This window comes from Dipodomys ordii, unplaced genomic scaffold (assembly GCF_000151885.1).
Source record: "Dipodomys ordii isolate 6190 unplaced genomic scaffold, Dord_2.0 Scaffold12, whole genome shotgun sequence".
NCBI lineage: Eukaryota > Metazoa > Chordata > Mammalia > Rodentia > Heteromyidae > Dipodomys > Dipodomys ordii.
In genome coordinates this window covers 27,474,449-27,495,691 of record NW_012267228.1, presented here as the reverse complement: position 1 = coordinate 27,495,691, position 21,243 = coordinate 27,474,449, and the positions used below count along the sequence as shown (strand labels likewise).

General features: G+C 38.2%; 1 protein-coding gene across 1 annotated transcript in view; it reads left to right on the top strand.

Moving 5' to 3' along the window:
• Positions 1 to 20,402, top strand: part of Nr1d2 (nuclear receptor subfamily 1, group D, member 2) — a 29,359-nt gene extending 8,957 nt beyond the window's left edge. Inside the window, exons 4-7 of the mRNA XM_013010511.1 lie at positions 191 to 816; positions 3,641 to 3,826; positions 6,904 to 7,114; positions 17,171 to 20,402. Coding sequence (XP_012865965.1) covers positions 191 to 816; positions 3,641 to 3,826; positions 6,904 to 7,114; positions 17,171 to 17,367 — 1,220 coding nt within the window. The 3' untranslated portion in view covers positions 17,368 to 20,402. The remainder of the gene's footprint in view (positions 1 to 190; positions 817 to 3,640; positions 3,827 to 6,903; positions 7,115 to 17,170) is intronic.
• The last annotated feature ends 841 nt before the right edge of the window (positions 20,403 to 21,243 follow it).

Here is a 21,243-nt window from a genome sequence, read left to right as displayed (position 1 = left end):
GACTGGACCAAAAAAAAAAAAAAGAAATTTTGGGCTAGAGATATGTGGATATTGTTTACTCATGTGACTAGAGGCTATAACTATCAAGTCACTTTGTTATTTTTTTGTATAAACAGGTCTTATTTAGAATATAGATGTTAAATATCTTTTTCTTCAGTATATAGATGTTAAATATCTTTTTCTTCAATAGCTGTTCGATTTGGTCGTATTCCTAAGCGTGAAAAACAGAGGATGCTAATTGAAATGCAAAGTGCAATGAAGACCATGATGAACAGCCAATTCAATGGTCACTTGCAGAATGACACCTTAATAGAACATCATGAACAGACAGCCTTACCAGCCCAGGAACAACTACAGTCCAAGCCCCAGCTGGAGCAAGAAAACATCAAAAGCTCTCCTCCTCCCTCTTCTGATTTTGCAAAGGAAGAAGTGATTGGCATGGTGACCAGAGCCCATAAAGATACCTTTATGTATAATCAAGAGCCACGAGAAAACTCACTTGAGAGCATACAGCCCCAGAGAGAACGGATTCCCAAGAACATGGAGCAATATAATTTAAACCATGACCATTGTGGCAATGGGCTTAATAGCCATTTTCCCTGTAGTGAGAGCCAGCAGCATCTTAATGGACAGTACAAAGGGAGAAACATAATGCAGTACCCACATGGGCATGCCATTTGTATTGCAAATGGACATTGTGTGAACTTTTCCAATGCTTATACTCAAAGAGTATGTGATAGAGTTCCAATAGATGGATTTTCTCAGAATGAGAACAAGAATAGCTACCTGTGCAACACTGGAGGGAGGATGCATCTGGTATAGTGAAATCAATTTTTTGCTCACGTTGTATCAAGGAAGGTTTTCTTTTATTTAGGGATATACCAACGTGGGAGGTGGGTCAGAAAGTCTAAGAGGTTTCCAGAATCAATTTTCTATAGTATTTTAGGTGAAATAATTTGAATAATATTTGCTGAATGACCGAGTTTTACACAGGAAAAGCTTGTGGTTTATTGATACTGTGATTAGGATTAAGATTTATGTAAAATAGGATTCATATAGAATTGATCCTTTAATTATTGAAAATACTTTTAGAAATTTAATTACTAAGTAGTAGCTTTGAGACTTTTCTCAAAAGGGCTGATATTTTGTCTTGCCATAGTCAGAGATTCCTAAATTTCAGTGGAGAGAGATTTTGTTGCTCTCAGTTTTTTTGAGTCGAGATGCTGCTATGTTGCCCAGGATGGCCTCAAGCTCTTTGGTTGAAGCCATCTACTTGCCTCTCAACCTCCTGAGTATTGTGCCCAGCAGAGAGCTGTTTTCTTTTTTTAAAAAATTTAAAATTTTTATTATTATAAAGGTGATGTACTGAAGGGTTACAGTTATGTAAGTCAAATAATGAGTACATTTCTTTTTGGACAATATCAGAGATGTTTTCTTAATCATTACAATGCAAAAGAATCTGTGGATGTAGAATATAAATGTTCTAGTATTTAGGAATATTTTAATTCCAAGATTTTCTCAGACTACATCTTTTGAGATAGGTTAATATAATTTATATCATTCAAGCTTTTTTTTCATCAAGCACAATATTCTACATGAAAATACAGTTCACATTCAGCCAAAATCTCATCAAAAACATCAGTACTGCACCATTTCCAGTTTAAGCCATGAGGTCCTTTGATAGTGCTTGGTAATTTCTACTGTCAGGTAATTAAAGTCTTCTTTTTCATTTTCAAAATAGTTGACTCTGCTCCAATGTTTACATTCAGATTTGAGTCCATGGATATTTGAAGGGTGATCTTCTACTTATTAGCCTTTATGGCATCCTTAAGGAAAAATAATCAGTAAGCAATTAGGTTCTGATTTCATGGTAGTTTTCATGGGTTTAGAATCATCTTATTCCTGCATCCCGTATGCATTTATTGAAAATCTAAAGGCTAGTTTTACTAACAGTATATGGTATTTGTTTGTTTGTTTTGCTGTTTAGTCCAAGGCTAGTTTTACTAACAGTATATGGTATGTATTTACTTATTTATGGGTCTTGCTATGTAGCCCAAGCTGCCCCTAATACTTCTCCATCTTCCTGTTCTAGCCTCTTGATTCAGTCTTAGTGTTCCCTGGTGTATTAGGGTTTGATCTCAGGGTCTGGCATTTGCTAGAAAGGTACTCTGTCATTTGAGCCAGGCCCTCAATGCTTCATTTTTTTTTGTGCCAGTCCTAGGGTTTGAACTCAGGGCCTGGGTGCTGTCCCTGAGCTTATTTGGCTCAAACCTAGTGCTCTACCACTTGAGTCACAGCTCCACTTCTGGCTCTTCTGGTAGTTTATTGGAGATAAGAGATGGCTTTGAATCACAATCCTCAAATCTCAGCCTCCTGAGTAGCTAGGTATGACCTACTCATGCCCAGTACCTTAGTGTTCTTATAGCTTCTTAGGCTTCCTGTTTTTCCCTGCCTTATTACTTGTATCTGTAGTCATTGTTTCCCTAATCATTGTTTTTGAATAAAGGTCAGTGGCCTTCTTTTAATTGTTGTTACAAAGTGAGGTACTTTATTGCCTTCCTGTTGACATTGTTACTCTGTCTGTTTGGAAATAAATGAAGTCTGAAATTTGAAGTCAATGCAAATATGGGTCCTAAAGTTTGTGACTTCATCTCTGTTTGGACAAATCACTGAGCCTTTCAGAGTTTCATTTTCTCATCTAAGAAATGATTATTGTGACCTTAGATTCAATTCAGTGGTAGAGCACTAGTCTATCACATGTGAGGGTTTGGAATCAATTTCTAACAGAGCAAAAAAAAAAAGGAAAGAAAGGAAGAATTACTGGCTTTAGCTGATATGGTTTAGAATCAAACAGATTTTGTTTGAAACAAGAAGACACTGTACACCAGAAGTATACACCGGTAAAAGCAGTTGTAGAGTCTTAAACCTGTACAATAGATTTGTCAAATAGTTGATTGATAGGGAGATTTTTTTAAATTTAATTTTATTTTATTTGTGAACATACTGTACAGAGGGGTTACAATTACATGGGCAGGATAATGCGTACATTTCTTACCAAGCATTGCAGCCTTAGGAAGATTTTTTTGCTTAGGCTACTTCTTTAATAGTGAGTTAGCAGATATTTAAATTAGGTTATGGCTTATAATACCAGGTACTCTGGAAGGGAAGAGAGGAGGATCACAGTTTGAGGCCAGCCCAGGCAAAAAGTTGGAACTATATCTGAAAAACTAAAAGCAAAAAAGGGCTAGGGACATAGCTCAGTGGTAGAGCTTATTTGCCTTGCAAGCCTGAGACCCTGGATTCAAACCCCAGTACTACAAAACAGAAAGTCTTCCTTTCCCTTTCCTTCCTCTGTTATCTCCTTTTCTTTTATGTACTTTAGAATACTTCCATTTTTATGTTTGTTCACCTTTCATTGGTTAGAAATTATTTTTGTATACTGACCATGTGTAATTGTATATATTGCTGTGAAGCTTCCGATATTAAAGTGAGCAGCAGATGGGGAAAGGGCTAATAATAGTGGTAGATTTTACTTGAGTTTGGGAGTTATTTTAATGTTGGTGTTTCCAGTAGGTTTGATGGTGCTTTTGAAATTACTGCCTTTCTCAGTTTAAGAGTTTTCCTGTTTTGTGTATACTAGGTTTGTCCAATGAGTAAGTCTCCATATGTGGATCCACATAAGTCGGGGCATGAGATCTGGGAAGAATTTTCCATGAGCTTCACCCCAGCAGTGAAAGAAGTGGTAGAATTTGCAAAGCGTATTCCCGGGTTCAGAGATCTCTCTCAGCATGACCAGGTCAATCTTTTAAAGGCTGGGACTTTTGAGGTAGGTTTGATTTATCCTGAATAATGTTACACATGTGAACGTAAATGGAATTGTTAAGCTCCCTTGTATCTTTAACTGATGTTAATAAAAAAGAAATGATACAGGACATACAGCATCTTGGCACTTTTGGTTTTTGCTAAGTATAGTTCAGAGTCAGAAACTACGGACAAAATAATAACTGCGCTAGGATTTTAGGAGGATGTAAGGTAAATCTAGTTATCTTGGACTAGAGGTCTATTCTGTATTTATAGCATGTGAACTCTCAAGTTCAAATGTTTCCAGTTTGGATTCGGTGTTTCCTGCAGATGTAAGGCACCTAAAATCCTAACTTGGTGTTTACTATGTTTAGCATAGAATAAGAAGGGAAAACAATATTTTTTATTTTTAGGAGATGATACAATATTTGAGGATTATCAGACATACCTGTGTGCCACCTAAGATTGCTGCATTTTGCTATCTTTCTTTTCCCCTTCCCTTTCCCTTTTCTTTCCCCGAGAAGTTCTTGTATATCATGCAAGTTATTCTCAAACTTAAGATTCTCCTACCTCAGCCTCCTAAGTGCTGGGATTAAGGTGGGTGCATCCATGCCCTGCTCTTGGCTGCTTTTTATATGCCAATGTCTATTGCAGAGAAGCATTATGTCTGGGCTTGGGACAGCCACAGCTACTTTTGTTTGGACCAACTGATCTATGGCTCTCCACTTAGGGACTTTTCATTTCCTGTCTGAGGGCTTTCATGTTGCTGCTCAAGCAAAATAAGGCCTGGTACCTGCTTGGAGCCTCCTTAAGCTTAACTCTGAAGTTTGGAGAGTGGTGGTAAATTGATGTCTAGTGAGTATCAACCTCAGAGAGGGGTACAAGCCATCTGTTTTCTTTTTATTTTTTTAATCGGTTGTGGGGCTTGAACTATGGGCCTGGGCACTGTCCCTGAGCTCTTCAGCTCAAGGCTAGCATCTACCACTTGAGCCACAGTACCATTTCCAGTTTTCTGATGGTTAATTGGAGATAAGAGTCTCACAAACATTCCTGCCTGGACTGGCTCTGAACCGAGATCCTCAGATCTCAGCCTCCTGAGTAGCTAGGATTGCAGGCGTGAGCCACTGGTGCCAGCTCATTTCCTTTTTTTTTTGTACCCAAGCATTGCACTATTTAGGCAAGTGCTTTACCACTGAGCTATGTCTTAGCTCTGTTGTTTCATTTCCCTCTGGGTGGTGGACCAGCTTATCAGTTCTTTTTTTTTCTTTGTTGGTCCTGGGGCTTGAACTCATGGCCTGAATGCTGTCCTTGAGCTTTTTTACTCAAGGTTAGCACTATACCACTTTGAGCCACAGCTCCACTTCTGGTTTTCTGGTGGTTAGTTGGAGATGAATCTCATGGATTTTCCTACCTGGGCTAGCTTCAGACTGATCTTCAGTTCTCATCCTCTTCAATAGCTAGGATCAAAGGTGTGAGCTTCTGATGCCCAGCTTTATCAGTTGTTCTTGATCCTGAGTGGTGATCTTTTGAGTAGTACACTCCAGATGTTTGCTCTTCTCTTTGTCTCATTTCCTTTTTCCCCATACCTGTTTTCACATATGCCACTACATAGCTTATAGAGGCTTTTGCCTCAGGCTGTATTTTGTGGAGCACCTGGTCTAGAACAGAGAAGCAGCCATATTCCTAAATATAGTAGCTATAGCATAATTAAGAGATCGTACGGGTCAGGCTTTTCATTTTTTTTTTTTTTTGTGCTGGGGCATAAACTTAGAGCCTACACTTCACTTGGCTTTTTTTTTTTTTTTTTTGCCCAAGGCTGAAGCTCTACCACGTGAGCCAAACCTCCATCTCTAGCATTTTGCTGGTTAATTGGAGGTAAGAGTCTCACAGACTTATCTGCCTGGGCTGGCTTTGAACTCGATCCTCAGATCTTAGCCTCCTGAGTAGCTAGGATTACAGACATAACTGACTAGTTTGCTCCTTTTAGAAAGGCAACTCTGGCCCAGAGGGGTGGAAAGACTTTTCTTGGATTACCAATAAATTCATAAAGCATCCAAGATTAGATCACAAATCCTCCACTCCAGTATTTTATTCTTTCTCCCTTGGGTTCGCTTCATTATCACTGTATCCTAAGGTTAGCACTGTTGCCATAGAAGGCTCATTGCCTTTTGAATTATCTTGAATACCACAGTTTTGGGAGTATTGCAACAGGAAGGTGTTAATACGGTGCTGCTTTGATTATGAGAGAAATGTATAACATCATCACCAGTTAGTGTAAGGGAGAGAATGCTGAAGGTAATTGTTGATTGATTTGGTTTGAATAGCAATTACAATGTGTTCTGAATACTTAATTGTGATTATTGTCCTTGAGTATAGTGTCTTTGGGTTATGACTTCTTGAAATAGTCTTAAATAAAATTCAGTTGCCATGTTGCCTTTGCTGGATTTGATGCTTTAATGTTTCTGAATACTGTTGCATTGAATGATATTTTCTACTTGGGCACCAAGACCATGTGAAGTGCTTGGTAGTCTAAAGTGTTTCTTTAATGCCTTTTCAACGGCCCATTTTTATATTCCTTGGCATTACTGCTTGCTCTGATTTTGTATTTGCATCCCAGAATCTTTTTTTTTTTTTTTTCCTCCTGGGGTTTAAACTCTGGGCCTGGGTGCTATCCCTGAGCTTCTCTTGCACAAGGATAGTGCTCTACCATTTGAGCCACATGCCACTTCTGGCTTTTTTGAGTTTATTGGAGATAAGAGTCTCACTGATTTTCCTGCTGGGACTGGCTTTGAACCCTGATCCTCAGATCTTTGCCTCCTAAATAACTAGGTAAGAGCCACTGGAGCCCGGCTGTATCCCAGAATCTTTTAAGAAAGTTTCAAGACTCAATTATTTTGCTATTCGAGGCTGGAGTTTCTTTTGATGTTCTAGATTGCTGTGGTAGAGAATTTGCCTTAAGAAAATGGTTCTTAGGGAAAAATAAACTCAGTTTTCTTTTTACTATGTTCTTTATGTGGAGCATTTCCTAACTGGCTTGAATACTAACATTGAAATATTACCATAAAACGTCTCCAAATACATTAAAGTCTTCCTTTTTTCCAGGTTTTAATGGTACGGTTTGCATCATTATTTGATGCGAAGGAACGTACTGTCACCTTTTTAAGTGGGAAGAAATACAGTGTGGATGACTTACACTCAATGGGAGCAGGAGATCTGCTGAACTCAATGTTTGAATTTAGTGAGAAGCTCAATGCCCTCCAGCTGAGTGATGAAGAGATGAGTTTGTTTACAGCAGTAGTTCTAGTGTCTGCAGGTAAGCAAGATAGTTTGAAATGGTGTCACATTTTGAATAATGACATTGTCTCAGAGAGACAATGGTAGTTTACTGGGTTCTAGCAAGCCATGTAAAAAGAGTAAGGTGTTAGGAAAAATGGACATGAACCTATTATTTTTCATAATGAAAAATTACAATACAAAGTCAAGAGGTTGTAATAGTTAAATAGTATTTATTAAGCCATGTGCTGGTATCCTAGCTACTATGAGAACTGAAGCTGAGATCTGAGGATTGTGGTTTGAAGCCATCATTCCTGAGCAGGAAAGTCTGTGAGATTCTTACCCCAATTTAAAGCCAGAAGTGGAGCTGTAGCTCAAGTGGTAGAGTACCAGCCTTCACCAAAAAATCTCAGAGACAGTGTCAAGCCCCAGTACCAGCAGGCATGCACACATATGTGCACACACATACACTATTGACTGCATCTGTTTCCAACCCAAGTATGCCAATTCAGACAACAGCAAGTAAAGTATAGATCATTACTTGTAGTAGTATGTTGAAAACTTAGTCCTGAATTTTCCTGGGGGCATCCAAATAAATACTATCTAGTTTCAGAAATCAGTTATTTAAAAATATTTGTTGAGATGGGCACCAATGGCACATGCCTGTAAGCCTAGCTACTCAGGAGGCTCAGATCTGAGGATCATGGTTCAAAGCCAGCCTGGGCAGAAAAGTCCATGAGACTCTTATCTCCAGTAAACTACTAGAATACTGGAAGTGGCGCTGTGACTCAAGTGGTAGAGTGGTTGCCTTGAGCTGAAGAGCACAGGGACAGTGCCCAAGCCCGGAGTTCAAGCCCCATGACTGACAGAAAAAAAAAATGTTGAGGGGCTGGGAATGTCTAGTGGTATAGTGCTTGCCTAGCATGCATGAAACCCTGGGTTTGATTCCTCAGTCCCATATAAACAGAAAAAGCCAGAAGTGGTGCTGTGGCTCAAGTGGTAGAGTGGTATCATTGAGCAAATTAAGCTTAGGGACAGTGCCCATACCCTGACTTCAAGTCCCAAGACTGGCAGAAAGAAACAAACAAAAATATTTGTTGAGAATTTTATATGTATAACTTTTTAAGTTTCCCATAAGCATCCTGCTCTACTTTCCCATAAGCATCCTGCTCTACTCTGTAAAGGACGTTGTGTTAGACACTGTAGAGTTATAAGTTAAGGCTCTTATTTATGTGGATAACTTTAGAGACCTTTACATCAGTGGGATAAATAAAGATTCATGCCATTTGGAAGCATTTTTGGCTGCCTTTTCAGGCCAGCTGTATCTAAAGACCGTTTATGTCACTGAATTAATACGAAAGGAGTAAATAAGGATGTCTGTTTTCTTAGCAACATTGTAGTGCCTCTTGCATTTTATCTAGCATTACAATCTCTTGATAAGTAATTCATATTAGAGTTGACATCAAGTTTGTTTTGTAAAGGCAGAAATAATTAATACTTGATAAAGTCTTTATTTGACGAATATGTCTTATGTGCCTAGGTACTTTGGGAAACAAAAAGCATTAAGTATCAAGTTTACTCTCCAACTATTTATCTTCTATTCTGAGAGACAAAAAGCTTTATGATGCTAAGCTATAATTGTGTTGGGGTAAGAGATAGTTACAGAAAGGAAGATGAAATAATGTGAGAAGGCCTTGTGGAAAGGGAAAAATGGAGCTTGAATTTGAAAGTTTGGATTATTAGATTTTCCTAACAATGAAAAGATGGAAAAGCATGGAAAAACCTGAGTAGGGCAGGGGAAAGAGAAGGTGGCTAGCACCTGGAGGAAAGTACAGAAAGAAGACTTTGAGCCTTATAGGCTAACAACTATGAGAAGTAGGTAGGGAGGTTTGAACTGAACTATGGGGTAGTGAAAAGCCAGTGTAACATCTTAAATGATCAAACATGAACAAAGGCATGTTTACTGTTCTCTATTAAATGTTCTCCATGTAAAATGTACCCCATTTATCTTGGGTGGATTAGATAGCAGGTCTCTAGAGCTGAAGAACCTGATTATGAGGCTGTTGAAATAGGAGTGGATTTTCCTGAAGTAAGGTGTGGGAACGGAGACTTTCTAAAGTAAGTTATCCTAGAAATAATTCAGATAAAGATGTGAAGGTAAGATGGGCAGCAATGGCTCACACCTGTAATCCTGGCTACTCAGAGAGGGGGACATCTGAGGATCATGGTTTGAAGCCAGCCCCAGGCAGAAAAATCTGTGAGACTTTTATCTCCACTTAACAAGAGAACTGGAAGTGGAGTTATATCTCAAAGTTGTATAGTGTTGAGTGAAAAAGCTTAGGGACAGCAGTCAGGCCCTGAGTTCAAGCCCCAGGATGGACAAAAACAAACAAAAAACACTGTGCCTGAAGCCATTATGCTGGAAGTCATACTGCTTACTTTGTGTTTTCCACTAGACATATTTTATTTTTTATATTTGAGATAAGGTCTCACTCTGTGTCCCAGACTGGCCTCAAGATCATCGTTCTCTTGCCTCAGCCTGATTGGGATTACTGGTGTGTGAAGCAGTTTGCTTTAATCATATCCTAAAAACCTTTTTTTCTGGTTATAAAATTAATATGGATTATTTTTGAAAATACATAAAATTCAAGGTGAAAAAAAAAGTTACCATTTCCAAAAGAGATCAGAGTTTTTGTTGTGTTAGTTTTGCTTTGAGTAGAGGACAAAATCTAACTCAGCCTGGCCTCAAAGTCAGGATACTTCTTCCTTAACCTTCTGATTGCTGGAATTGCTGTTGACTTCAACAGTAACGTGAGGGTTCTTACTCACTTTCCTGTTCATCTGTCTCCAGCTGTTTATTGCTCTGTGATATATAATTTTTTTGAAATAAGAACAAAAGAATTATTATAGAATAATAAAATATATTCTCATTATGTATTATGTTCTTATGTCTATTTATGAAAATAATATTCATGTATAAATGTACTGTTCATGTCACATTAAAATTTTTACTCATTAGCTAGCTAGGTGCCTAGCTAATGGCACATATCTGTAATCTTAGTCACACAGTGGGGCTGAGATCTAAGGCTTGTGGTTCAAAGCTAGACTAGGCAGGAAAGCCCATTAGACTGTTATTTCTGGTCAATCACCAAAAAGCCAGAAGTGGAGCTGTGGCTCAAGTGGCAAAAAAGTTCACTCTGGTCCTGAGTTCAAGCCCCAGGACCAGCACCAAAAGAAAAAAATTATTTTTCTCTTTAGAAGTCACCTGTTTATTTATTTATTTACTTTTTTTGGTGCCAGATCTGGGGCTTGAACTTAGGGTATGATTGTTCTCCCTGAACTTTTGTGCTTATAGAAAGTGCTGGGGTTTTTTTTGTTGTTGTTTGTTTGTTTTTTGTTTTGGTGCTTAATTGGAGATAAGAGTCTCAAGGACACTGTTGCCTGGGCTGGCTTCAGACTGAAATCCTTAGATCTCAACCTCCTGAGTAGCTAGGATGACAGGCATAATCCATTAACAATGCCAGACTATTTCTTAATTTAGACTGTATTCTGGTTTTGAACTCAGAAGCACCTTGTTAGGCAAGTAATCTATGACTTCGGCCATGCAATCTTAGCCTTTTTTTTTTTTGGCATTAGTTGTTTTTCAGTTAAGTTCTTGTGCTTTTGCTGAGACCAGTTTTGAACTGTAATCCTTCTACCTCCTACACCTTTGTAGCTGAGATTACATGTGTACTACCACACCCAGTTTGTTTTTTGAGATAGGGTCTTTATTTTGCCTGGGCTGGCCTTACAAACTGCAATTCTCCTGTCTATACCTCCTAACTAGCTGGGATTACAGGTGTCAGCCACTGCACCTTGATCATGCCTATTTTTTTCTTTTTGCCAGTTCTGGGGCTTGAACTCAGGACTTGGGCGCTGACCCTGAGCTGCTTTTGCTCAAGGCTAGCACTCTACCACTTGAACCATAGCCTACTTCTGTTTTCTTTCTGTTTATGTGGTACTGAGGAATTGAATTCCAGGGCTTCATGCATGCTAGGCAAGCACTGTACCACTAAGCCACATTCCCAGCCTTTTTTTTTTTTTTTCTTGGTGCTGGTCCTTGGGCTTAATCTCACAGCCTGGGTGCTGTCGCTGAGCTTTTTTGTTCAAGGCTAGCCTTTTACCACTTTCCTGCCTGGGCTGGTCTGGAACCTGGCTACACCTGTGTGTGTGTGTCCTGCGTGAGTGTGTGTGTCCTGCATGTGTGTGTGTGTGTGTCCTGGCTACACCTACTTTATTGTGTGTGTGTATACCTGGCTACACCTGCGTGTGTGTGTGTGTGTGTGTCCTGGCTACACCTGCTTTTGTGTATGTGTGTACCTGGCTACACCTGCATGTGTGTGTGTGTGTGCCTGGCTACACCTGCGTGGGTGTGTGTGTGTGTGTGTGTGTGTGTGCGTGTGCGTGTGTGTCTGTCAGTCTGTCTCTGTCTGTCTGTGTCTGTATCCTTAAACTCAGGGCCTGGCACTGTCACTGAACTTTTGCTCAAGGCGAGCACTCTACTAGGCTTTTTGGTAGGTTATTGGAGATAAGTGCCATGAACTTTCCTGCCGAGCTGGCTTTGAACTGTGATCCTCAGATTTCAGCCTTGTTGGGTAGCTAGGATTACAGGTATGAGTCACCAGTGCCTGACTACACCTGCTGTGTTTTTTTTTTTTTTTTTTTGGGTCCGGTCATGGGGCTTCAACTCTGGGCCTGGGCGCTGTCCCTCAGCTCTTCTGCTCAAGGCCAGTGTTCTACCACTTGAGCCACAGCGCCACTTCCCACTTTTTTCTTTTTTTGCTTATGTGGTGCTGAGGAATCGAACCCAGGGCCTCAGGCATGCAAGGCAAGCACTCTACCACTGAGCCACCTTCCCAGCCCAACACCTGCTGTTTTTAAAGCAGATGTTTGTAGACAGAAAATAAAATTCAAAAGCTACAGAAAACATCACAAAATAAAAAGTTTCCATTCTGATTCTCTACCATATTCCTCAAAAGACTAGATTTCTGTCTTTTTAATTTACTAATGGTGAGCATTTATAAATATAATGTTTCTACTTCTTTTTAAGTAGTATGTATATATGTTCTATTTTTTTCATTTTCTTTATTCACTTTTTTTGATTCTTTTACATTACTTTCCTTAGATAATTTAGGTAGAATTTCTTTATACAAAGAGTTATTATTGTCTTGTGTCATGGTTTCCATGTAATCAAGAGTTAAGAGTCTATATCAATTTCAAAATTGAAATGTCAGGGGTCATGTTTGAAGTCTTCTTATGAAGTGTTCACAGTGGGGTTGAAATAGCAGCAAGGGCAGTTTTTTTCCCCATTAATTTTTTAAAAATTGTTATTATAAAGTTGATTTACAGAGGGGTTACAGTTACGTAACTCAGGTAAAGAGTACATTTATTTTTGGACAATGTCACCCCTCCCCTCACTCCCAGTTTTTCCTTCCCATCCCCACCCAGAGGTTGTATAGTTCATTTTCAAAATAGCGTCTAGTGTCAGTTTCCAAGGGTAGTTTTTGACCTGAGCATCTGAAGCTTAAAGCAAAGGTGTTCCATGTATCAAGGAACAAGTGGATTCATGTATTTTTTCTATGTCAATTGTGTAGAATTAAGCAATATTACAGTTCAGAATATACTTTAGAAATTTTTTCTGTTTTTGGCTTTCCTTAGGATCCATAGTTGCCTTAAACAATTTTTAAAATTTATTTTGCTGGGTGTTGGTGGCTCACACCAGAAATACTAACTATTCATGAGGCTGAGATCTGAGGATCATGGTTCATAGCTAGTGAGGGCAGAAAAATCCTTGAGACTCTTATCTCCAATTATCCAGTAAAAAGCAGTTGAGCACCAGCCTTCAGCGAAAAGTTAAGGTTCAGCTCCTAGGCTATGAGTTTAAGCCCTAGTCCTGGCACACAAAAAAATTAATTTTGGGTTTGTCAAAAAAATGCTAAGTAATTCCTAAGTCTCATTGCTGTAGTCCTCACAGCAGAGCTGTTGTGAGTTAAGACATGTTATCCTCATTTATACAGGTAAGGAAATTGAAGAACAGACAGGTTAAGTAATTTGTTTAATATCACATTGAATAATTTCACATTCAGAATCATATATGCTAGCCAGATAATTGGACGTTAATTAATTTGGACATTAATTTGACTCTATATTGCTTGTGAAGAAATAGCTGTAGCTGATAAGGGACAATGGAAGGAAAATTACTCTTGAAAGGTAGGCTTTTTTCCAGGTCATATGAAGTGACAGAGTCATTTACAGTTGGAAGTTAGGGACTGGATTGTAGGTGTGAGGGCAAGATGGAGATTTCAGTTTTATTTATAGCAGTGTCTTAGAGTAAGTGAATGTGCAAAGAAATTTGGTGAGTGATGGGGTTGGGCATGTAATGAAGAACCAGCTAAGGATGAGCAACCTCCTGGCTATGAATGGTGAAGGAATATACCCTTGTTTATTAGTGTACTGCTGAGAACCTGGATTCTACCTCGGTCTGCATTCAATGTCAATCTCTAGCACATTATTGTCTATCATCCACATTTGGAATTTTGCATTCTTTGGCTTTAAAATTGAAAAGACTGGTTTTAGAAATGAAGGCTGAAGAAAAAATTTGTATGATTTACAATTTTAGGTATAGGCATTCATTTCCTTGAGGGTTCTGAATGTACAAAGCTTACCACATTTTATGACAGATCTAGTATGACAGCTAGTATTAGGAATACTAGCTCCCATTGGAATGCCCTTTCCCAGTTAGCATTTCTTTCTTTCCTTTTTTTTTTGTTCATTGACATTATTTTGAGAGGATTACTGACATTCTTTTCAATCTTTGGTATGCCAATCACTGATGATAAGTTTCAAACAATTACTTTCTGTCAAAATGCGAGCTCCTCAAAGGAAGGGGTTTTATTCACTCTTTGGTTTGCCAATAGCCTGGAGAATATAAGCCAGCACATATATTCAATGTTTGGATAATTTGATGAAATGCAAGGATTTTTTTTAAAAAGCTAATTACTTTTAATCTGGGTGACAGTGGCTCTTGTCTGTAATTCTAGCTACCAAGGAGGCTGAGATCTGAGGCTCTCGCTTCAAAGCCAGCCCAGGCAGGAAACTCCATGAGAGTCTTATCTCCAATAAACCACTCAGAAAACCGGAAGTGGCACTGTGTCTCAAGCGGTAGAGTGCTAACCTTGAGCTGAAGAGCTGAGGGACAGTGCCCAGGCCCAGAGTTCAAGCTCCATGACTGACCAAAAAAAAAAAAAAAAAGGCTAATTACTTTAAATGTGTCCAGGTAGCACATGTTTGCAATTATAGCACAGGGAAGTTGAGGTAGGAGGATAGGGAGTTTTAGCTTGGGCTACACAGCAAGAGAATCTTGCTGAAAAACCAAAGGCTGATTCCTTAGCATGTACAAGGTCTTGGGTTTGTCACTGGATCATGAATGAGAGGTTTACCTCACCTTTCTAGTTCCTATGTAAAATCACAGGTCCTTGAGATTCACTCTTGAAAAGCATTTCAAGATGTCTCACTAAAAGGATTATCTCACAGGTAATTATTTGACTTTTGTAATGAAGAGAACCTCCCAAAAGTGCTAATAAAAGCTTTTAGGGATGGGAATGTGGCTTAGTGGTAGAGTGCTTGCCTAGCATGCATGAAGTCCTGGGTTCGATTCCTCACTACCACACAAACAGAAAAAGCTGGAAGTGGCACTGTGGCTCAAGTGGTAGCGTGCTAGCCTTGAACAAAAGCAGCTCAGGGACAGTAGCCAGGCCCTGAGTTCAAGCTCCAGGACTAGCAAAAAAAAAAAAAGAAAAAAAGCTCTAAATATTTTTTAGAAGATTATTCTTATTGGTCAAAGTCAGATGTCAAGAGAAGTGATTTTTTTTTGTCAGTCTCATGTGTCTGTCAGAAAAATTTGATTGTATAAACCAAGTCAATATTCAATTTGTTTCTTTTCCTAAACAAATTAGCACATGGTTGTAAATGTTAGATTTTTTAAGCGTAAGATAAGCCTATTTCTACCATTTTTGCTGCATTTGATCACACGTGGTATTTATTTTGTCCTTGTTCTGAGTGCTTGTGTGCTGGCCTTAACGACTAACAGTCTTATTTTTTTTTCTTAAAAACTGTTTATATTGTCCTTTACAACAGTGAAAGGGTATGAGTTGGTTCTTGTAAAAAACACCTCTTCTTTTTTTTTAAACAGTTGTAAAGAATTTATTTAGTAAAGAGAAAGTAAAGGCCACTTAGGAGAGTGAGCAGCAGGACCCAGAAACCAGTTATCCACCAGACCAGCTGTTTTGTACTGTCCCTCCCCACAAACACTTCTTTTTAAGTCAGAATCACACTTCCCTATACTGGGGCCATCACACATTTCTTGTGCACGACTGCCTCCTTTTGTAAAGAGAGGGAATAACTGCTGATGAGGAAAGTTAAGGGAAAACTATAGGGCTGATATTAAGATATTTTATTGCTAGTTTGTGTGAAATAGTTAATCTGTTAACATTTTGTGTGAAGAAATATTGTAGACAGTATAATAAACGAGAGTGAGTAATATAACTAGTATGATAAAAGTTAATGGTGTATTGTTATCTATTACAGCATAATAATTTACTGCAAAATTTAGCTTAAAAATGCTTCAATTTTTTTTTTTTTTGTGTGCCAGTCCTGGGGTTTGAACTCATAGCCTGGGCACTGTCCCTGAGATGCTTTTGCTCAAGGCCCGTACTCTACCAGTTGAACCACAGTACCACTTCTGGCTTTTTCTGTCTGTGTGGTACTGAGGAATCGAACCCAGGGCTTCCTGCATGCTAGGCAAGCACTCTACCACTAAGTCACATTCCTAGCCCAAATGCTTCAAATTTGAGAGAAGGTGTGACATTGTCCAAAAAGAAATATACTCATTATCTGACTTATGTAATTGTAACCCCTCTGTGCATCATTCTTATTACAACAATAAAAAATAAAATTTTTTAAAAATGCTTCAAACTGAAGTTGAAGGCATGGCTCAGTTGGTAGTATGCCAGCCAATGAGTAAAAGTGTCACATACTGAGTGGACCAAAAAGAAAAAGAAAAACGTTTCTAATGAAGAAAAAAAATGCTTCAAGTGTTTATCATTTCACAGTTTAGAGGAGATGTGGGTGTGGTGTAGACACATACTCCTGGCTCAGGGCTTCTTAGGAGGTTGTGGCCAAGCAGTAGACAGGACTTTGCAGGCATGAGGAGGGAAAACCTGCTTCCTGGGTTATGTGGTTGTTGGTAGGAGTCAGGTACTTGAAAAGGTATTGAGCTGAGCATCTCAGGTCCTTCAAGTGGCTGGAGACTACTTGCAATTTCTACTGCGGTTCTTGCTACAAGGCTGCTCAAAACATGGTAGATGTCTTTTCTCAGTGAGTGAATGAGTATCTAATAATATAGGAGATACAGGTGTTTGTGTGTTTCCTTTTTGTATATATGTGTGTGTGCTGGTCCTGGGGCTTGAACTCAGGGCCTAGACTTTGTCCCTTAGCTTTTTGCTCAAGGCTAACACTCTACACTTGAGCCATTGCACTTCTTCTGGGTGTTTTTTTTTTTTTTTCTTAATTCGATAAGCATCTCTGACTTTTCAGCCCAGGTTGGCTTTGGACTTCAGTCCTTACATCCCAGCTTTCTTTTTTTGTTTTTGGTCCGGTTGTGGGGCCTGAACTCTGGGCCTGAGCACTGTCCCTTAGCTCTTCAGCTCAAGGCTAGTGCCCTACCACTTGAGCCACAGCACCACTTCCGGCTTTTTTCTTTTTGCTTATGTAGTGCTGAGGAATCGAACCCAGGGCCTCATGCATGCAAGGCAAGCGCCCTACCACTGAGCCAACTTCCCAGCCCCAACATCCCAGCCTTCTGAGGAGCTAGGATTACAGATGTAATAGGAAACTTGCCATTGAGATTTTAAAAAGAGTGATAGTTATATTTGCCTTTGTTTCTAATGTGTAAAACTTTTAAGTCCATAGTGAGATTAAGGTGAAAGGATTGCATTTATGAATGTGCATTATAATGTGTCCTCTGTTTTATATTTCTCTGTCCCTCGATTTCTGTTAGATCGATCTGGAATTGAAAATGTCAACTCTGTGGAAGCTTTGCAAGAAACCCTCATTCGTGCACTCAGGACCTTAATAATGAAAAACCATCCAAATGAGGCCTCTATTTTTACGAAACTACTTCTAAAGTTGCCAGATCTTCGATCATTAAACAACATGCACTCTGAGGAGCTTTTGGCCTTTAAAGTTCACCCATAAGGCCTTTGTTTATTTGAACATGAACTGAGGCTAACTGTACATTTTGTGCTAACTGCTTATTTATATGTGTATACCACATGTGGAAGTAGGACAGACCTTTAAGACAACACAAGATTGTAGGCTATCTCTGTAATCACGCAGTAGCTATTTGGACCGAGAGCTCTTCAGCCATGAGTAGACATGGACTGCATCTCCCCAAAAGACCAATCAGCTGTGTTGCACTTAAGACTGGAGAAGTTATACTGAGTTATCACACTGAATGTTAGACTTTCTCATCTGCCAAAACCAAAAACCATTTTATCTCCCTGTGGTATAAATACAACACACAATGACAAATATAGGAAGACTTAGAAATTGATCACTGTAGTAGAAGTTCTGTTGGATGATGGAAATCTTAGTATCACTACAAGACTGTATTTGAAGACCTGGGGAGCTGGAAAATCTCCCATGTTTGTGTTTTATTCTGCCACTGTTAAAGTGTATGATCTTCGACAGTTACTTGGTTGTGGAAAGTACAAATTAATAGTGTCCCCAATGCCCCGCCTCATAGAGCTACTAAAAAATGTTTATAAAAAATATTTACCTCTTGAGAGATAGGCACTATGTAAATAAGGTAACATTTTTGTTATTGTAATTACTCATAATAACATTCTTTTCTTCTTTATAAGCATTTCTGAGAAAGCATTTCACAGTCTACACCAATCTATTATTTAGAGTTCCTGTATATGTGTGGGGTCACTGGTTCACACAATGTCCAAGTTTATGGACACATCAATGCATAGTATGTGTACATAGTGAATATAGTTATACATAGATATATTTCTTCACAATATTTTAAACTGTGAAGAACTTTATCATATGATAAACTTAAAGGGTGTCAAAGGACCCACATTAGGTGCATTGAACCTGTTGATGACATAACCATTGCTTTAAAATATAGACAATAGAATATTAAATTTATGCTTTTTGTTTATTTAAGCAACACTTAATGTAAAGGTGCAACAGGCAGTCCAAATTTCAAAATATATTTATCACAGAATTCTTCTTTGGTAAAAAAATCAAGGTACTAGTTGTTTAGAAGTTCACTCAGATTGTTTTATCATACTAAGAATGAGCAGTTGTGTTACTTACCCCTTATACATAGGCTGCAGCCTGATGAGATTCCTTCTGGAGAATCAGTTCATGTTTAAGGAAACTGTTTACTATGTTTGCACCTATGTGTGCAAATGTGCTATTCTGAGTCAGCATATTTCTCCCTACATAACACTACAGAGATTTTGTCAAGTTAGATTTAATCTGTCATTTGAATAAATCAGGTAGTGTGTGACCTACAGGCTTAGAAAAGGTATAGTTGAAGACTTCACCCACATGCCGGCCTTACTAAGTAAGACCAGCACTGTTTGTAACAGTGGGAAAAAATAATTGGTGATTTTATGTATGTTTTTCTGGAATACAGAAATTGGATATTCTGGTAAGATTTTCATCAACATAATATTTGGACTGTTATGAAAAGTGCAGAAATGTTCATTCATTTTACTCCACTAAGCCTGTTACTTTTATGACGTGAACAGAATGCCTTATTTTATAGTCTTATTCTAACTTGTTGCTGCTGGGATTTGAATTTCTGTGGCACTAGTTAAGGAGGCTTAAAGAAGAGAAACCTCTTTTAAAAGAGGAAAGGAGATGGTGATACCTTTGGGGCTTATCTTAAGTAGGTGTGACTTATGGGATATACACTTGTAGTTTTTATGACTTCTTTACACAATAGCATTATCTTTTTTTAAAATATTTTTTTCCTAGGATAAACAATGCATAGTTTTCTTCTATGGGAGATAGAAATGGCTTTTGAAGTAATATTGAAAACCTCAAAAGATTATGTTAATTCTTAATTTTTGCCTTTTGCATAAGCGTCTTTATAACATGTATCTTTAAAACAATTATGTCTTTAGGAATATGTACCCAGTACAGTGTTAGTATTGCTTAATAAACTTTAGTTAGGTTCAATATATACGTGTGTACATCCATATGTAGACATAGATTTGTGTATTGTCTTGTGGCATTTTATTTGAATAGATCTTCCTGTAGCTAATGGAAAACAAGGTTAATAGTTCATATGTCACTCATAGTATTTTTACATTTTAAAATAGCCCAAACATGAATTCTAAAATTAAACCAGCAGCCTATTACAAGCACATTCTTTGATTGAGACCTGGTTACAAAGGCAAAGAAGATAACCAGGTTAGGGAACTTCTGAGTCGGTGGGACACTGTTGATTAGTTAATGTACTGTATGTATTAAGTGATGCTTTAACTCTGGTTTTATATTTTCAAGTTTAAATATGGGCATTATGTCAGCAAACTTAAGGGCATTATGTCAGCAAGCTAAGCCATTTTTTTCCTGTGCTTTAAATGTATCTCTACATGATAGGAGAGGAGATTCCAGCTTTTAGAGAGAAATAGCTGAGGGAAAGGGGAAACATCTTACATTGAAGTTTGTCCTTTTGTTGATGGTTAAAGATAAATTAGAATGAAATTTAGTGGGTTAAAGTACATAGTTTTCACATCTACATTTCAGGAATTGCCATTGTAATTCAGTAAGAGATAATTTATTTTATGTGAACATCATTGCAAAGTAAGGAGTAGAAGCTCAGCTACATTTATTACTGTGCATGAGAGCAAATGCTATCTCAGTTGTTCTTTTGCTTTTTCCAGTATAAAGTTTGCTGAATGTACAAGAAGAGTTTATCACTTAGGATAGTAATTTTTTTAGGGGTTAGGGGGAGGGACTCTGTCAGGAAACCATTACCTATAAACTAAAATGATCTTAGTTTGATCAAAAAAAGAAAACTATTCAAAACTAATACAGAAAAATAAAATGGCTTATTGTTTAAAAAAGTGATAGAAATATATTGCTGACAGGGTATTAGTTAAGTTTATTTTCTACAACTGTAATTGATGAAGACATGGATAAAATCTTCATGTCTCTGTGAAGTCATCTGTACATGGGGGGAGAGGATAATAAAAATTATTTCTAACCAAGAATGAGTTTTGTTGTCTCTCTGCATTGATGTGTTTATAAAGCCAGGTAGAGTTTAATTATCTTCCCCCTGAGCATAGCAAGATCTCTCATAAAAATCTTTGATTCAGCATGGAGTCATGTTTGACTCCAGATGGCACATCTGCAATCCCAGCTACTCCCAGTAGAGAACAGGAGGATTGTTGTTTGGTGTCAACCAGGCAAAAAAAATAGGCCCTATTTCGGCCAACAAACTGAACACACGTATGAACTAGACATAGGTAGGATCATGCCAAAAAGTGGAAGGCTCCACCGCTCAAGTAGTGAAATGCTCTAAGTACTTCCCTGTTCATGCCCACCCCCTCCCTGCTCCCCCCCCAAAAAAAAAGTTTTGCTTTTTTTTTTTTTAATAGTTTTAGACATTCTAGAAAGGACTATAGCTGTTTTCTCTGATGCTAATGGTGGGTTTGGTTTTTTTTTGTATGCCTTTTAGAAATATAGATATATTTTATTTTCTTAACGTTGTTATTATAGAGCTGATATACAGAGGGGTTACATTTACATGTGTCAGGTAATAAATACATTTCCTTTCAGACAGTGTCATCTGTTCCCTCATCTATCATTCCCTCTCTCCCGTCTCCACCCATGAGTTGTGTAGGTTACTTTTATCAATGTCTAGTGCGCTCTACTGCTGTACTTTTTTACCCACTTTCCTCAGATTCTGTCTCCCCCACCAATTTCCCCACAGATACACATGTGGATACAATGTATATAATGCAAAGAATACAGAGACATCAGAAATAGAACATTGAAAAAGTCCTTTGCTTCCATATCTTGGGAGTTCGTTTCAGTATGTATATT